Here is a 19,660-nt window from a genome sequence, read left to right as displayed (position 1 = left end):
TAGTAAACTAGCATTGTACCCGACCTCTGCAGTTCCCCATCAGGTTCATCAGCAGAGGGCGGGTACAATGCTAGTTTACTATTCGCTATTGCAAATTGAAATAGCCAATAGTAATGTCCCAATGCTTTTTAATGGGAGAAATTTTTATTTCTATTCTGACATCGCTCGTGTCAGAATAAAGAAAAAAAAGACAGGCACTGTTTCTCTCCTGGGCGGCCGGGAGCGGGAGGCTCCCAGAGCGCCCGGGAGATTTTTAACTTTTTTTTAACTTTTTTTTTTACAGCAGCAGAGCCGCCGGACAATAGGAAACTATTGGGCGGAGCTAGCTGTCACTGCTAGCTCCGCACAATCGTTTTCTATTTACTTTTTTTACCTTATTTAACTCTTTTTCTGTTCTGCTCGGTCCCTCTGAGGGACCGAGCAGAACAGCCGAGCCAAATGCCGCTCAGCGGCATTCGGCTATTCACTCACTGCTGTTCGGCATCTTTAAGAATAGCCGTAACAGCAGTGAGAAGCCTGCCGGAGGTTCGGCTCAGCCGATCCAGATGTTGGATGGGCTGAGTCGAACTCCTTCTGCACTTCGGCCGAGCATGTTCGGCCGACCCGAAGCCACACGAAGCAGGCCGATGTACGGCGGATTTCAGCCGATGTACGGCTGAAATCAGCCGTACCAGCCTGAAGTGAATAGCCGAACAGTGTTCGGCTCACTTCACTTCTGATCGGTCATTCACTCGGCTGCCCTCGGCAGCATAGTGAATAGACCCCAATATATATACACATATACACATATACACACACACACACAGTATATATCTGAAAAATCTTTCAGTGAACATTACTCAAGCATTGTCCTCATGCCTCTAAGGCTTCATTCAAATATAGCGGCAGTGTTTTCCACATAGAAAACGGCGCTGTACGAAAGCGCAACGTTAACATATGCATGTATTCCGCACATTTGCGCCTATTACTATAGCCGGAACGCACAGAATCCCCCCAGAAAATCGTGCTTGCACTTTTTTGTGGGACGTGCATTTTCGTACTACGAGGACATCGCCCTAGTGTGAACAACACACATAGGGAAACATTTTGTTTTGTGTGTTGTCACGCGTATCAAGCAACGGCAAAATCGCTAATGTGTGAACGTAGCCTCAAGCAGCTGTTCATAGAGGACACATGGGTCTCATCTAGTTAATCTTCAGCTGAAACTAAGAATGCCATTAAACAAAACATGCACACATCACATTTTATATATATTTTTTAAGCAAACCAAGCATTGAAACCATAATTTGAATGCAATGTAGCTGAAATTAAATTAAACATATAAACTAGCTGTCACAAAAAGCATTTAATGCCAACATGTATTCTAGGTGTGGCTAGGGCCATCAGCTAGTATAGGGCCGATTACCCCTTTCACCACAGCCTCTTCAGTATTTTAACCCCAGTTATATTGGCAACTTTGTAAACTCTCCCTGGGCTTCTCATTGGCAACTGAACTCAAGAGTCAAACAGTAGTTGGAAGGTTGATATAAATGGGAACAGATGTTTTTCCTTGTCACTCCATGATATCAGTGGGGTAGAAATGCTGCTCCCAACAACTCTTCATGTTTGCCTGTTTTTGTTCAGCTAGTACTAACAATGTAAGGAAAAGTAATTTATTGTCAAATTTAGAAAGTATCATGGGACTGAATTGGGTCAATCCTTCAAATGGCATATTCACAATATGACTGTACAATTTCTTTACACAGTATTTATAATTTACCAACAGGTATTCAACAAAGGGGTCTATTGACACAACCTATTCAGTTTAATACCAGTCAGAAAAGCCCTTGCTGTACATAAATGTCGGTGAATCTAAAGAAGATTGCACTTCAAGTGTGTAATGTGTGGCCAGCTTTAGATACCATATTTTGATCCAGCAACGGGAGGTGAAAAGTGTCCCTGGAAATAATTTGAAATTGTTCACAACTATGCTGGCCTAGGACTGTACGTACTAGTCACATGGTATAATTACAATGGTTAGTTACAGAAATGCAGCCGTCAGTGATTTATAGTACTACCACTGTTACAATGTAAAATATGAAGATATATCCTGATAAACATAATCATAAATATAAGTTGTGTTGTGCGGTTAGTGTTTTTTTTAGTTTTGGATAGAGTAGGGAAGGATTCAAACTGGTCAGGTTTTTATTGTTGTCTGTGCCCTCACAAGGCAGTTTAACTTTCTCCCTTTGTTCTGGTGACCACCATCACTGAAACAGAAAGTAATGGGGAAAAAAAAAATCAAAAATCCCTAATTTTACAGTTGTCACCAGAACAAATTAATTAAAATTTTCCAATGAGGACACTTGATCCAGAGAACACTGTCTAATATGGTAAATTGTCTCTCATATCCGGTTGAGTCTCCAGCACAGAACGTTAAGGTAAGTCTTGCCAATGGGACACAGACAACGACCCTTTCCTGCGCTATCCAAAACTAAAAAAAAGAAAACATGTTTTGGCAATTCATACTCTTTAAGGTCTGTGCTTACACACTCCTGTTGAACCTGGTCCCCCACAGTACACAAGGTTTAAGCACCCGTCATAGGTATATTGTGCTTTACAGTCTAAGAAGCAGTCTAAGAAGCAGTGCTCTGAAGCAAACCTTCTGGTAGACTGCTGTATTGCTAGACTCGAGTCTTTCACTTACCCTGAGAAATTGTCTCTCGGTAAGCTATCGATGTGCCTTAGGACTGTTTTGCTTAACTCAAACAAGACATCATGTAAACTTTGTTCCTCGATCTTCTTTGTTGTGAGCTCCAGCAGCTGTGTGGTTCTCCTGAACAGTTTGCAGGCATAACAGGTGGCAGCAGCCGTCTCCATTTTGTCTCCTGTGAGGACCCATACCTTAATGCCAGCTTTCTGTAAAGATTCTATGGTATCTGCTGCTTTTTCCTGGAGCCTAGGAAGAAAGAATGAAAAAATATTTTCCAGTCATGAACCAACTTTATCCTGAAGCATGTTTGTGTATATAAAACTATAATATTTACTAGTATTTCTATTACTAACTCCTCTTATGGATGATTATTTGCTATTGGGGATGCTTCTGTCTAGCACATAAATCTGCAGACTGATAGATTTCTTTACACGAGCAGTTTTGTGTGGAGGGAGAACCTGGTGTGATTCCTTACACTGAGGTACAGACTGTTATGTACACTTGCATGAAGATCTCCTGTCAAGTTCCTCACCTTGAAACTGTGTTTGTTATTGTGTTAGAAATGTCCTTAATTAAATCATTTTAAGCCCAACTCGAACGAGTACTGATACATTTTTTTAATTGTCATGTGACAGTTTTTCTAAAACAATACAGACTAATGATTTCAGGACAGTGGTGGAGGGCCAGAGCCAGGTCCCAGCTGCAACCGCTGCAACCCTGGTAGTTCTCATGAAAATGCCAAGTATCTGCACTGGTACCCAAAAAGTATCTGTTCATCCCTAGTTGCAGGTATTATGTAGCTCCAGAACAGGGTGCACAGACATATGTACTTCAGCTATCCTAGTTAAATGTATTGACTATTTTGTTGCTCTAGAAAGCTGATCACCGGGTAGCATTATTTATACCATTTCTACTTTACTTTTTAGATTTGATTTTAATCTGCCGTATATGAACATCAGTGAAAATAGAAAATGCGTAATATATTCCTCTGATAACACTTAAATCACCCTATTCACATTTCTAAGTTCTGCATTACGCTTTCTTCGCTCTTTGGAAATGAATAGAATACTGTGTACTTGTTATTTGCATAAAGAATGATTAACACCGGACTAAACCTGTCTTCTACTGCTGTGGCACCCAGTAGGATGAGGTTCTGCTCAATCTGTTCATATGCCTCTGCCAGCTTCTTCTCTCTCTCTTGTAGAGCCAGCTGTGCTCTCTTTAGAAGCTTATCCACATCTTCGTATTCGTCTTGTGTAAACCTCTTATAGGCTACGCATAAAGTCCTCAGACCTTCCTGTAATAAGGAAAAGTCACTGGTAAAATGCAATGATTCATGTGCTTGTCATCTTTGTCTGCTCTCTACAGTAAAACATGCTTCATTCTAGTAAACTCATTTAGTAAAACATACATTCATTCAGGTTATAATCCTTCCTAGACACTGAATCAGCACAGGTTTGTTTTTCTCTGTTGTACACATTAATAAAACACAGTCTATCGGAAGTATTAATGGGCAGCTCCAGGCAAACAGGTAAATACACAGGTGACGCACATACATCGACATATATTATCCTCATCCAGCAAACCCTTATGTGCTGCATAGCATTTCCAGGAGCTACAGTTCTGCAAATTTTGTGTCAGTCCCTCGCCTTTATTCTGCTCTAGGTATTACTACTGTAAATTGCATATACTATAAACTCAGCACCACAAAGTGATGGTCGCTTACATTAATATCAATATAACAGTTAAACAGAAATGCCTGTAAAAAAAATTAAATACTTAGCTGTCCTGCTGCCTGCCCACTAATCTTGATGCTTACCCGTCCCGCTGCCTGCCCTCCAATCTTTGCTCTCATGTTGACAGTGGGTCATTTCAAACACTGCGTTTGCTATTTGCTAAATGCAAACGTTTGAATGGCAGACACAGCATTTGACAAGGAAAAGCTGTGTTTGACCTGCTTTGCCTGGAGTTAGGGCATGTTGCATCCAAAGAAACGCAGCGCAACACAAAGCAGGTCAAATGTAGTCTCTGAATTGCAATGTGTGCTGCTCAAATAATGTCAATGGGATTTTGCTGATCTGTGCATACCAAATGCATGTCAAATGTGGGACAGCACCCATTAACATGAGCCCATACGGTCTCTTTCAATCTGCACTGCTGATCAGAGCAGTGCAGATTGGATGTCAACGCTGTGACATTTGTGTCCGTTCAGTGTTTTCCTCCATCTTGCAATCAAGGAAAAAACAAAAACTGCTGGACTGTCGGTCTATAGGGATTCAGATATAAATGGACATGTGTCCATTTACATCAGATTACCCCCAATCAGGCACGATCAGGTCCGGCGAAACGCATCTCTGATCCGTTTGCTTTCCTGGACCTGGCCAGAATCGGGGGTTACCAGGTATAAACGGACGCCCATCTGTTTATAGTTATTATAGCTTTTGTCTTCTTGTCCCATTGACAACAACTTGCCTTATTTCTTTCCCTGCTGTCACAGGGATGTAAAAATGAAAAAGACATCTTTCTAATGGGTTCATGGACCACAATAAACACTTGACAGAAGAATTTACTCTTCCCAAATAAAAAAACAACATGATGTTTTGGCTGGAGGTAGGATTTAGGTCACTAAAAGCACTCATACAAAATCATTTAATTAAGTGAAGTATTAAAGTGTATTACCACAGCATTTCGCTCAACTCTGGCTCGGATTTGGTCAACCTTCCCCTCCCTGACTCTGGGAAATATAGAAGAATCTGCTCCTTTGCAAAACAGGATGATTTCACCTGCAGAAACAATATCATTGGCTCTTTAGTAATAGCGAAACATAACCTTTTGAAATTTTGTGAAAATATTAGCTTATAAATCTTCAGTCATAGACAAAGAATGAATTGTTATTCCAAGAATACATGAATATATAGCTATACAATAAAATAATCAAAAACATGTTGCCAAAAATCATAACATCCAATACACGTTACCTTAAAATCTATGTTAACCGTCCTGAAGGGGATAAATAAAGAGTAAGATGCATGTTATTCCTGGAGAACAAGTTGCTAAGCTGCCTTTAGTGCTAGTCATATGTCAACAGCACTGAAGGGAACCTGGAGCAGCATTTCCTTCAGGAAATGTAAATATTTCAGCACTTCTATTACTCTTTATGTACCCAACCTAGAAATTCCATTACAAAATAGCTTCACTAATGAGAAGTCTAATTTAAAGAAGAACTCTGGGGAAAATTATTATTTACCCTTGCACAGCTACCCTGCACTGCAAGGGCTAACTGCTCGTTTTTGTGTAGGTGCTAAAAAAAAAGTTATACTCACCGGAACCGCTACTTCTCTGGTCTCTGAAACCTCTCTTCTCCTATGCTGCAGCATTGGAATGTTCCTCAGCATCCTCAGTGTGAATAGAATGTGAGGATTTGTGGGACCTTAGACTACCGGAGAGGTGGGGGATAGATGCTGGAAGGAACGGTCTAAGAGCAAGACGGCTCCTAGGAATGGGTAAGTATACATTTTTACTTTTTTGGGGGGGACCTAGACAAAAACTAGCAGATAACCTATGCTATGCTGGTGTAGCCCCACTGCAATAAAATGTTTGCCCAGAGTTCTCTTTTAATAAGTCAAGGGACATTTAATAAGTGCATAAGAATCCCCTAATCTGGTTGGACTAAACTAAAGCTCAATTGGCTACAATGGTTAAATGAAATCTGTAATGACACAGCTTGAAGGCTGCCATTGCTGAATGCCTAGGGACAATGCCAGCGGCCTGGTTGTCACTTGCTTAATATTAACTTCTCTAGAATAAGCATGCAAATGCAAAGTCAAAAGAAAATCAGAATGTCTGATGTTCATACTTAGTCCCAGTTAGCCCTGCATATCTAGAAAACTAACAATGGCAGTCTAATTGATTTTCTCAGAACAAGTTTCCCTTAATGCACTGTTATATTATCACTGCTCTATAACTACCTTATTGAAAAAGCATTTATGTATATTTCCTGATGCTCCTAACCTAATCATGAGCGCTACCTGGCATGAACGGCATGTAAAACTATACAGGAAATGCATTCCATTGTCCTACCTCACTGGCCAACCTTCCTAATACTGGTGGATAATCATTTACTGCAAGGACAGGAATTCTTGCTTGTTGGCGTAATGTGTACACAATGTAAATCCTTCGGACAGATTCAATATATTGAGCTGTGCCCTTTTAACCTATGAACCCATGTATTTACTAAACTCATGTACAGTATTTCTTTTTGGGATTTCTTCCTTTTTTTTCCCCACGACCTTCATACCATTTTGGAGAAGTTGTTTGCTGCTGTTTTTATGGGATTTAACATTATTATGTGTATAGAACATAGGATATGTGTACACTCCCAACAATGAATGTAGTCATTCTTTCCCAAAAGCAGTTCTGATCACTATGAATTACAAATAGCTCACTGCAACTATAATTGATCTCAGTGATTAGTGGACATGCCAGCACCCATTTACACTATTAATGCTGCTTGTAGCTAGCTAGCTTGGCTGCTTTATTTTAGGTATAAATTTCACATTTACCTTTTGCGTTATGACCTAAAATAATAAAAAAGAACAGTAAAATAATCAATTTTAAATATTAGGTATTCCTCTTCGCAAAAAGTAGAAAAAGCTTTAGCCAATGATCAGGGCTGGATTTACTTTATTTGCTGCCCCAAGGCCAGGTTCCTCAATGGAAAATCCGCCCCTGCCAATGATAGAATATACTAAGACATCCTTTATCCTGCCAGGGCAAAAGAAACTCCACAGCTTTTTGTTACAATCATGGAGCTCCCTCAAAATCTCTAAAATAACTTTGGATTTCTGACTGTTAGCCTCAAAAGCTCCAAAATGGGTAGTGATTGGGACAGGTTTTATACAAGCAGATCCCCAGGACTGGAATTACTTACCCATAAATAAAGTTTTTGAATTATTGCTGAAACTGTAGAACCCCTTTAAGTCACGTGCATTGCTTTTCCCTTATAAAACCTTTGAACACCTATAACTTATGCAAACCACAGAAAGCTGGTCACAATCTAGCCTTTAATTTTGATTTGACGAACATGTCCATAAAACGTGAAATTATGCAATGCTCTTTGTCCACAGTATAAGATGCATTTTGGCATTACACAATACATTGCCTCGCTGATTTCTTTCTGTACTGCTAGCTATAACCTATTTCGCCATTAGCTTGTTTCGGTTACTACTTGTGGCAGTTGAGTATTTACATAACCATGAAAAAAAAAAAAATTACATTAAGCAAATCTATTTGTAATAATCAAGAGCTTGTATGTATAAAGTTTAAAAAAAAAAGTCTAGCCTAGACATTGCTTAATGTAAGGAGAACAGAGTTTTCAATCTGATTTTGCAATTATGATCACTCAGTGGTTAGCATAGCTGTCTTAGTCTTGTGAGTTTTTATTTCCACTAGATCGTGTTAGCTGCAGCCTTAGAGGTATAAAAGAAATATGAATAGGTTCAGTTGTAGGGCTATATGACTAACACGTTCTAGGACATTTCACAGTGATGTCACATCCAACCTCCCACACCTTACAGCCTAAGGACATGGAACTGCTTAATTCCTCCCTTCATTTGAAATTCATGTTCTCGCAGTCATGAAACATGCTTCGTCACATTCTTTCTTTCTAGTGATAAAATAGACATGGTATTTCAAACACAAACAGCAGAAAAGACAATGTTGAAACAGGCAATGTAGGCACGCTCTACCTGTGCATGATTTCACTATGACACTCATACGCCTTCTCACAGAATCGAACGTTAAAACGTGTAGCAGTTCAAATCTAAAGGATCCAAAGAGACAAAATGTAAAAGAAAAATATGAATTAGTGACAGCTAGACATGGACTGGCACATATTCACTGTATAGCATCAGTATATTAATGGACAATTGACAGAAAGCATTTGTAACATTCACAGCAGCATGTCCCCAGTGGAGTTAAAGAATTTGTGTCCAGTTGTTGTAAAACACAAACACTCTAAGCCCTCTATAGTCCGTAGCCTGTAATCCTACCAGTATACAATGACATTTTGGAAAGAAGCAAAGAGAAAATTCACACAAATACACACAGGAATACTTCTGAAATGTCCCCCCCTGTTGGGATGTAAACAGCGCATTGCTGCAATATAACGGTATAATTTGCTGAAGCACTCAGGGGTGGACGCCCCATTTTGTGGACTGTGCAGCCACACAAAGGCTCTTTGGGACTTCATGACCTATTTATTCTGTACGTGAGTTGAACAGGTGCTGGCACCCCTCTTTCCCAAACTGTCACTGTTCACATCCAAGGCAGGTGAGAAGTAGGTGGCATTCTTCATGATGTCCTAACTATGATTTTAATTTGTAATATCCAAGTGGTGTTGGGCAACAAGCATTTAATTCACCCACTGCCTGACAGGTTCTGGGATATGCAGAATGCTTCTCCTGTTTTCTGTCCATGCCATTTGGATTGTAAGTGAAGGGGATGTTCACTACCCCAATTGCAAGTTATGAACTATGAGAACGTTTGGGGTGCTGCAAAGGCTGCTTTTCAATTGCATCCAACTATTGAGCTATGTATCTTACTCTTCTTACTGTAAGCAGCAGTTAAATGGAGGAGGGGTACATAAATTGTCATTAATGAGTATACTGTATATCCATTATTGGAGCCACTATAGTATACATTTAGGCCCAAACACACATACATAAATGGATGTATAAAAGAAGTGTAGTTCACTCAGGTCAGTGGTCATCTAGCATGATAATATACCAATGTCTCCCTGGTAAATGCTTTAGCAACTTAAACTAGATTCATGAGTTTCTATTTCTAAATGAATCTGCCATTTAGAGCAATATTCATCGCTCCCTTTGAACAGAAGCTATAAAGCCCACATGCATCAGTGGTACAGAGCTAGAGAACTGTAAAATTAGATTTCCACTTACAGCTCTGTCTTTGTATTTTCATTAGCCTTTTTTATTTTCTTTATCACTGTAGATAATAAATCACTGATATTAGAACATTGTGGCTAATCTGCTGACTCAAACATACCTTTCAATTTCACTTTCTCGATTACAAATCTCTAAGTAATTGTCCTTTAGCCGCAGAAATGTATAGCCAAGTCTAAAACAGAAAAGAAAGGTCACAATGTCTCAATCGAGAGGCAGATATCTATCATAATGTAGTTTAGAGAACGGTTACACTATATACACACATCTATATGTTAGTTTGCATAGAGCTTCATCCCTGTATCAGGTGGGTTATGCTGCATTGAGAGACGTTTGCATAACATCTCTTTGCACCATACAGGTAATCAAATAGCACTTTGCATGTGCAGAAGTCCCTGGTCTCAAATAATGCCTCTTCAGACATCATGGCAGTAAAAACATTTTTTGTCCTCTTAGGGGGTTGGGAAAAAGGGCCAGAGTCAACAGGCTTTTGTTCACTTTAGAACTGCTTCTCTCCCCTTACAAGTCTATGGAAATGCAAAAGCAGATAAAACAGGTCAAATGCAGGTCAACTGTATGTCAAAACCACACTGAATTTCTGTCACAGTTCAGCTGAAAAGTTGCAGCTGAGCTGTCACTTGTAGTTCTACAAGTACCGTGTTTCCCCCGAAAATAAGACCTAGTACTATTTTGGGGAATTGCTAAAATACAACACCTACCCCCAAAATAAGACCTAGTTGTGACCATTCCCAGGGACAGTGGTGGCATAAGTGGGAACTTGAAGAGCTGTGGGACAGAATCAGCGGTGTTGACGAAGCCAGCACTAGAGGAAGAGAGGCGGCAGCGGAGGGAGCAGAGCCGCATAAGCCGATGCCTCCTCTATAGCGCCGACTCCTGTCACAGGCGGAGTGATACCAAATGCACTCCACCTGTGAGGAATCGATAGTGAAAGCGCGCTTCGCTCATTCTGGCCAGTGATTGGTTACCAAATTGCAATTGGAAAGATACTGCAACTTTGACCTGTCCCTGGAAATCCTAGTCTCCAGTCTGCCCCTAACCTCTGGTTTGTCCCTGGAAGTCCTAGTCTTCAGCCTGTCCCTGACCTTTGATTCGTCTCTCGTATCTGTGTAGGCTGGCTGTTAGTCCCTTGCGCCCTGGGGGATCCCATGCTACCTACACATTCAGCATTCAGCTACCTACACATTGCCTCATTCAGCTCCACAGCTCCTGTCCCTGCTAGAACTCTAGCTCTGGGAGTTGTCAGCTTACACTGCCTGCACCCTTTGATCTAGGTGCCCCAGCAAGTGTAGCTGGGGTCCACATCCTAGATTCCAGATTCCAGATAACATCAGTGGGTCCAGATCGTGACAATTTCCCTGTCAAAGCCAGACGACACAGGCCCTTAATGTGCCATTATGGAACTCAGATATCCACAAGTTACATTCAAAGAAGGATAGCATTAAGGAAGGCAGAGAAATGTGGACAACTTCAAAAGTATACCTATTAAGTATTCTGTAAGTCTGATATGGAGGAAGAGGAACTTTATATTGCTGAAGAATAAATGAGGTTGCTGTTAGGGGCAGATTAGTAAAGGAGAACAGAGATGCTGCTAAGACAAAGGTAAGCTTCCAAGCAGGGAATACAATGAATAGCAGGTTTCAGGGTTACAACTTACTATGTATTCCGAATTTTAGGTTAAAAAAATAGAAATTTGGATATATGATTTGTAGCAATTGCATATTTGAAGTGCAATTTGAAGTTTCAGGCCCCATATAGCATGAAAGGCGGGATGCAGTGTATGAGGGCGCACAGCCCCTGCGTCTCTATAGATGCATGATGCATGAGCTGCCTGCCGTTTTGGGCTCATAAAAAGATAGTCCTCACACTGTACAGGAAAACACACCCAGTGTAAATGAGGCCTTATAGCAAAACCTTTAAAAATCAAAGTTTAACATGCAAGTAAATGACATTCATAGAAATTGTCATTTTGAGCTTCTATAATATGTAGGGACAAAAAAAGCTATATTATATTAGTTTCCACAGACGCCTTATCCATGTAACAGTGGGTAAGAGGCCTGAGAAATGCCACCTGATTTACTAAAGTGTGAGTGTATTATGGTTTCAGATAAACTTTATTTCCACTTTTGCAGCCAAATTCGGATAACACATATTTTGTATTTGTTAAATGTTTACATATAGCATAACTTAAACAAAATATTTAAAATATGCTGCTTGCATTTTAAGTGCTTTTTACTTGCTTAAAATCCTACACAGCCTCCCCCAATAATATTAAGAAGGCAGCTAAGTTTACTCTTATTAACTGTGTCTGTACTGTGCTGGCAGATCAAATTATCAGTTGTAAACTAGATGTCTGTCCTAACAAAGGGTTAAAGATCTCAAGGTTTGGATTCTGCATTGTATGTTAAGGAGGGGTAACTTTCTCCCTGTTTGTTTCTCTGAAATTATTAGGAGTACCCTGCAGTCCTATGTATAATCATATTTGAAAGAAAAAAACAAAATAATAAAAAAAATATATATATTTTTAGGTAAGCTGTATAAATGGAAACAAACGCTTAAAAGGAGGTTTCTCAAATTTGATTGAAAAAGTGGAAACTTTAAAACTCACTATCTACATTAGTAAATTTGGTCCAGGATCACGTCACCCATTTGTAAATCAGTCCCATCATGTAGAAAGGAGCCCTGTGATTTCTAAAGGCGGCCCTCCAAGACATACATATCAGCTCATGAATATTAAAGAGTGGCTGTTGTCTGGTTTTATTGCGTCGACCTGCACTTTTTGTACATTTATCCACCACAGAGGTATAGAGTGTTCCCAATTACACTGCCACTGATAAACAAGCTATGTCGCTTCTGATGCAGCTATTTACCCAATAGTATAAGGCCTACCACGGCAGCATTTGGTTTCCTCAAAAAAGCATTCGGAATTACTGCAAAACACCATTAAAAAAACGTTTTACTAATGATGCATTTACAGTATTGATCTAAGTCTCTGGTACTTACCTCTGTATACCTTCTACAAGAGCAACTTCATCGGGTGAGGAGGAAATGTAGACACTGGATTTCCCAGACTGACTGGATTTTCTCTCACCATCTGTGTTGTCTTCATCTTTCACCTGTACCGTGTGGCACAGACAAAGAGCACGGAAGAACAGATCCTCTCGTTCCTGGGATTTTAATAGAGAGGAGAAGGGCTAGAAACTTTATTTTTTGTGTCACTAACTGAGGAAATAACCCTTTCCTGCTAGTGGTTTCACTTTTTCCAAAACTAAAACAAAAATTTGCTTGGAGTTTTGGTTTAAAGTGTGGGGCTAATTACAAAACCAGCAAGTGTAGGTATGAGTAAAGCATGCAAGAAGCTACTGTACATGCATTTCTAAGCAATAAGGCTAACATGGGAGAATAATATAAATATATTGCTTAAAGCATGAGGCATAAAAGATAATTAGTCGCACATTATGACTCAGACACATTACCAAAGCATAGGGCCAGAATATTCAGAATATTACTGATACATAACCCAGCACTAACAAGTACCCAGTGCACACTTCTAGCATAATGCTACATATGTATTAGATTTATTAGGTGATGAATTACTTAAAGGAGAACTATGTGGTGAGTGATTTACACTCATCCTCATAGTTAGAGCTGACGTGTGCCGTTGAAACGGTCACAAGTTGGCTCTATAGATCGGGAAGTGAGCGAACAAATACTGTCGCTCGCTCACTTCCCGATCATCTCCCTGCAGAGAGCCATGACTGTTAGTCACCAATGCCCAACAGGGATTCCCCCCCTCCTCTGTCCGATCCTCCAGCACTGACTGGAGGAACGGAAGGGGGAGGTTGCGGGCACAGCTGGCTCTGCCTCTAGAAAGGCAGAGCCCGCTGTCAATCAGCCAGCTGGGTGGATCTCGACAGTATTGTCGGGATCCGTCCCGGTTGCAGCGCTCAGTAGATAGCGGGAAATACCTCCCGTGACCCTAAAGAGAACTATGGAATACAAAGGTTACTCCATGGTTCCCTTTTAACTTAGAATTACAAATGTTATTTGGTAAACTAGCTGGACATAACAGCTCGGATTTGGGAATTTCTTAACTGGACTTATGAACAATCTTTTTGTAGTTAGTAAAACTGATGCAGCAAAATGTTATATGCATGGGGCCAAGTTTAGTGCTATAATTCAACATGTAAGCAGTCACTTAAAGCAATAACATTAATAGCATAATGCTACAACCTTGTATGATGAAATGGCTAGAAAGCACAATTTCAGTCCCCATTTTGTTGTGCATCATTTCTGTGTATTTAATACAGACTTACTTTTCCTCCAGGTCCAGGTGAGGAATCAATCATGTCAATACCCAAGGAGTCATGTAGGATCTGCCCATTACAGATTACATGTGGTATGTACACATGGCCTTCAATGCAACACTCAATAAATTCCATGTTGTTCTCTGTCAGCGTTCCAGTCTTATCTGTGAATATATATTCTACCTACAGATAAAGGAAAATACACGGAGTAAAGAAATCAGGTTAAACGCAATGTTACATTGTAAAACACATATAAAATGGGAAATCCTAATAAAAAATTGGCCACGGAGTAAAACTACAGCAACAAAACATTTAGACAATACTAAAAGATCTGGTCTGATAAAAAATATTTTTGAAATTCTCTCTCTGTCACCAAATAGACTTTAATATTCCACTTGTCTTTTGTCCAAGTTGTGTTAACTTCATTTGAATTAATTGGCTGGAGAAGAACAGATCAATACACTTAGGATTTGTTTTCTTTAATCCCCTCTCTTGAAAGTCTTGCTATTGTTCATCTAACCCACAACAAAAGAAAGTTACCTCTTAGGTGCTATGGTTATTCAGTAAAATTGTCCATAGACATAAAATGACAATTGTCTGTTCCAGCTGTTTTATCTGGAATGTCATGTCGGTGGGACTGACAGACACTCTGGCTCAAAAATTAATGTAAACTGTATAGGTTAGAAAATGTTTGTTCACTAATGTTCCACCCATTTCCTCTCCTGGGGTAAGCAGGTTTCCCTACATCACTGTCTCCTTGTTTATTCTGCACAGGAATGAACATAAAGAGTTGGACAAACATTCCTCCAATGCCTATGGGCACTGTAACATGCTAATCGGATAAGACTTATAATACTCATGCCAAGGCTTAATAATTGTCAAATGATTGGCTAGTGATTTAGGGAAGATGAGGCAATGGTGCAATTATTCTTCCATGGAGAATTAATTATCATGCACTTTTAATTGAATTAATACGTCAGATGAAAAAACTGTAGATTTTGATCTTTTAGATAGAAGGCCCAGAAAACATTAAGCATAGGCAATGCCACAGGTGGTAACCCTTACTGAGTTAATGTAACAAAGTGCCAAAACGAAAGGCATGTACAAATATAAGACAGAGTCTTATTTTCGGAGAACACACGGTATGTAATCTATAAAAATTTTAGTCATAAAACTGGCAGAGACTATGAAGGTCGGCAGACAAAATGAGAAGTAGAATACAGAAGATGATCATAACCAGCACAACAGAAGTTGCAGAACAACATAACTTATATTTTGAGCCCAACAATGTCATAAGTATTCTTGCTGCAATGTCTCTTAAAACTGCCAAGCGGCACGGGTGTTTGCAGCAGTATCAGCTATAGTTACAAATCACCAGTCATGGGGCCATATCATGGCAGCAGACGTGGAGGATAGTTATTTGCATACTAGAGTTGAGCAGAATTCAGCAGATCCTTGCAATTTCACATCAGACAGGCCCTCCCCCTGACTTTATTGTGAAAAGAAGGAAAATCACCAAAACAGCATGACATTTGGAGGAGGGACGCCAATGCCCAAAAGTAACTTCTTTAAGTGGAGGTTGATTTTAGGAAGAGTGGACCTTGGATAAGAGACTACTTGAGAAGTAGGTACCAAAATACCTTAATGCATTATTAGATGATGATATTCCATGTTCTTGTTTTGAGTGGGAAATCAAAAGGTTGCATTGTAAGATGATTTCTTTAATGCTTGTATGGTAAGAGGATTATGAATCAATGCTAGAAACAACTTTGGAATTTAAAGTGAACCTATCATTAATATTTGAACTTCAAACAATCCAAATAGCATATGTCAACATAAACTAATTACATTTTTATTTATTTCTTGACATGAATAAACAATGCTGCTCCTGAGCTCCCATATGTGAATTAAGGTAAGGAGAAAGATCTCAAAACTATTGCGAAGAACCACATTTTTTTTTGCAAAAACTGGAGCATCTAGACCAGCGGTTCTCAACCTGTGTAACCTCAGGACCCACATTAGTCCTTGGTCATTAAGTCGCGACCCAAGTCGCACTGCAATGGAATGCATGGCATTAAGGTACAGCGTGTTCCAGTGCGGGCGTACGACCTGTGGGTGGGAGGTGCGTTTGGGGTACCATTTGAATGGCAACACACCTCCCACACCAGAATGCACAGTAGGTGTGATTGCGTGGTACAGTGCATTAATCGCACAACACTACATATTTACGCACTGTGCTTGTGTGAATGGGCCCTCAAAAACACTGACAGACATACACAATCTCACACACTCACAGACAGACATTCTCACACACACAGGTCTACTCCCTACCTTACGAGAACTGGTACGGATCCTCAGCCTGGGGTCCAGTGAGGGCTGCTGTGTTGTGACGGAGCTCCATCCATATGTGCACTGCTTGTACACCTCCCTTTTGCAGGCTGTAGAGGTGGAGGGAGCCGGAATGTGATGTTAATCAGGTCCAGTCACCTCTATAGGACACGTGAGGGAGCTGTAAGCAATGCATTTATGGATGGAGCTCCCTCGCGACCATATCCCCATCCCATCCCACACTCGGCACCGAGCAGCATATTTTGAACTGCTGCTTGGTGCAAGAACTGATAGTGCTAAAGTTGAAGGCATGCGGCGACCCACTGAACACAGGGTCGCGACCCACTTTTGGGTCACGACCTACCAGTTGAGAACTAAGGATCTAGAGGATACCCACACACATATGGAAAAAATCCCCTGCAAACACATAGGGAAGTAAGATTGCCAGCAGGGAGCTTAGGTCCTTACTTCTCAAAACTGGGCCGCCTCTAGCAGATGAGGGTTTGGCCACCAGCAGAAGCCACCCCTAGGCTGTGCTTTTGTTTTTTGTCCCTAGGCCTACTCCAGAAGGTGTATGATTCAATAAACGGAAGAGTAAACTTCAAACAAAGTGCGAATTAAAGCCAGAAATCACAAGCTGCAAGACAGTACTAACCACTGAGCCACCCACAAGCACCTCACAAACTTTTGTGGTATTGGGCAAAAAAAAAAAAAAAGACCGATGGTTTACCTTAATATATAAAATTGTCATGGAAAACAATAACTTGTTCCTTCTTAAAGCAAAAATAAGGTGATAATATTTTAAAAAAGGGGGTGGGCTGGAGGTTTTAGCCATAATGTGCTAGCATATTAGCACGTTATGGCCAAACTAATACGTACCTGCCAAACTAATCCCCTCTAGTACTGTACTTCTCCCTTGAACGCTTGATTGGCCAGGCCCTGATGACGTAACTCCCTAGCATGCGCACAGGAGTTACTTTACCTCAAGTCTGTACACTGAGCTGGGCATTTGTGGCTCAGAGAAGAGCAAACAGCTTTTATGGCAGAAGAGACATATACAGTCTCTTCTGTCATAGAAAGTCCACTGATTGGCAATTTTTTTTTAACAACTTTACTTCCGCTTTAATGGCCATTTTTATGCTTATGCTCACATAAATGAATATATTGTTAATTTAAAGAAGAAAAGAAGACTCAGGCGTTTGTTCAATTACTGTGCGTTTGAAATCAGAAAGGCATACTATTAGCAGCTAAAGCAATTAGCAACAGTGCATTTATTAGAAAGATTCCAAACAGAAGGTGCTAATTATACCCTCGCATTCATCTCCTCCTTGATATCCCCATCCCTGTGTTTTTACAAACAATACACATAATGGTAAATAAACACCAGCTGGCTCTCATGACGTGGCTATAGACACACATGTGAAAACAGATGTGAAAATTCTGCCAACTTGGTCATCCGCAGCTCAACAATGCACAATAATGGCCAGTCAACTTTAAATAATAATTTTTAAAAATCAGCACTTTCGGTCATTGGAATTGGAACCCATTGTACAACACCTTGAGTAAAACAAAGTGGAGCATTATAGGAATCAATAAAGTGTATCTAAACCCAAACGCTCAAACCAAATGTTCCTCTAATTTTTTATGTTTTTATATGTCCTGCTTCCAATGAAATCACACCAGCAAGGTGTATCCAGAGACACTTCCGTTCCTAAAGTGACAAAACTTAGTTTGGTTGCTGCATTGTCAACCTTCCCTGTTCACTCTGAATATGGACTATAAGCAGCCGTCCCAGCACATCGAGCATTGGCACATTTTTCTATAGCCAATGCAGTAACACTGACATTCAGCTTCTGCTAGAAACTACACACATTCACTGGTAGTCCCCACAAAGAACCAACAGGATATGCAGAATGGAGAGAAAAACCATGAACAAGGTAAGGGCCAGTGTCCGACGGGCTTTAGGCCTGTATATATGGGCAAATGGAAGGTGCTTTTGTTAAGATCAGTTTGAGATATGTCTGGGATTGTTCAGAATGCATTGAGAGGTGCATTTAACCTGCAGTTGACCTCTATGGGAATTTACATTCCCATAGACATGTATGGGGAGAGAAGCAGACCTTATGCAAAGAAAAGCTGTCATCAATGGCCCTAAGAAGAAAACTTTTCACAATAACAACATAGTCCTATTTTACTTACAGACCTCTACTAAACTAGGAAATCTTTCGTAAAAGTTTAGTTCTACTTTAAGATGCCAACGCTTATTCTTTTAACACACATTAAAAGATGAAAGTTGACATTTAACCAGTTTGCATGTACAACACATTCCACCAGTTTTATATGCGTAATCCATAGTTATCACAAACGGGGTTATGCTACGTGAGCACTGATATATATTTTTAACCTACTCTCTGGTATTTATGAAAGGACAAAAAAGGAGACACACACACTCACGTAAAAATCAGTGCAGCACACTTAGAAATATAAAAGAGACAGGACAAAGAAGGACATGCTAGAGCTATAAAACAAAAATCGATGCATATGCAAGTATCTGTCTTTTTTCTCTTTACCCATCAAAACAGGAAGAGGAGGTAGATGTAGAAATATTAATGAGCACAAGTACTTCAGTAGAATTTTGCAAAGTATTTTAAAAGACACAAGGGAATACAAAACAGTCAGATATTATTCCTAAATTGCTCTAGCACTGAAATGTTTCTTTCAGCGAATGACACTAGATGACAACCTGAATTTAAACTGTACCTACACTAAAACAAGATCTCCAATCAAACTATTTTATAAGAGCAAAGCTCTGCAAAATATTTGCACTTCTGAGGGGTGCCTTCTGTTATCTTTCTGGTCTCCTCTGGCTATGTCCTTGGTTCCTATGTTGTATCAGGTGGGGGCCTCTCTTCTTCAAGGAAAGCAGTCTGATTCCAAGCTGCATATACCCAAAGAATGTAGACCATGCAAAAAAGCACAGCAATTTAGTCTAGCATCCTCTATAGATATGTTTGTTCAGAAATGCATACATTCAATACAAGTGTAATTTGTATCTTATATGGTATACAGCATGTACCTTTGATGTGTAACTTAGGGTGCTGATGTACACACAAATGCTTTCAAGGTGCTTGACTGGAGCACTTCCTTCATCAACAGGGCAAGGATTTGACCTGTAGGGCTTTCCTAGATTTCAGTAAGAACTGCTTCTATTCATGGGAAGTTCTAATTAAAAGCACAAAAAGATTTTCCACCAAATGCAAGCAGCTATCAATTGTATGGGGGAAAACAGAATTGCTCTGTAACATAAGCCAAATCAGGGAGGATATTGCTGCTTTTCTTGGCATGCAAGCAAT

The 19,660-nt window shown here is 40.0% G+C and overlaps 1 protein-coding gene across 1 annotated transcript in view; it reads right to left on the bottom strand.

Annotated features, from left to right (window-relative positions):
* ATP11A (ATPase phospholipid transporting 11A) overlaps positions 1-19,660 on the bottom strand; it is a 148,233-nt gene that overhangs the window by 37,853 nt on the left and 90,720 nt on the right. The window contains exons 13-19 of the mRNA XM_018562255.1: positions 13,989-14,162; positions 12,676-12,839; positions 9,758-9,829; positions 8,440-8,513; positions 5,372-5,475; positions 3,808-3,989; positions 2,687-2,938 (exon numbers count right to left, since the gene is read on the bottom strand). Coding sequence (XP_018417757.1) covers positions 2,687-2,938; positions 3,808-3,989; positions 5,372-5,475; positions 8,440-8,513; positions 9,758-9,829; positions 12,676-12,839; positions 13,989-14,162 — 1,022 coding nt within the window. The remainder of the gene's footprint in view (positions 1-2,686; positions 2,939-3,807; positions 3,990-5,371; positions 5,476-8,439; positions 8,514-9,757; positions 9,830-12,675; positions 12,840-13,988; positions 14,163-19,660) is intronic.

The sequence above is a fragment of the Nanorana parkeri genome, unplaced genomic scaffold (genome assembly GCF_000935625.1).
Source record: "Nanorana parkeri isolate BGI_ZX_2015 unplaced genomic scaffold, ASM93562v1 scaffold567, whole genome shotgun sequence".
Lineage (NCBI taxonomy): Eukaryota > Metazoa > Chordata > Amphibia > Anura > Dicroglossidae > Nanorana > Nanorana parkeri.
The sequence above is the reverse complement of the archived record's forward strand: the minus strand, read 5'-3'. Positions and strand labels throughout refer to the sequence as shown.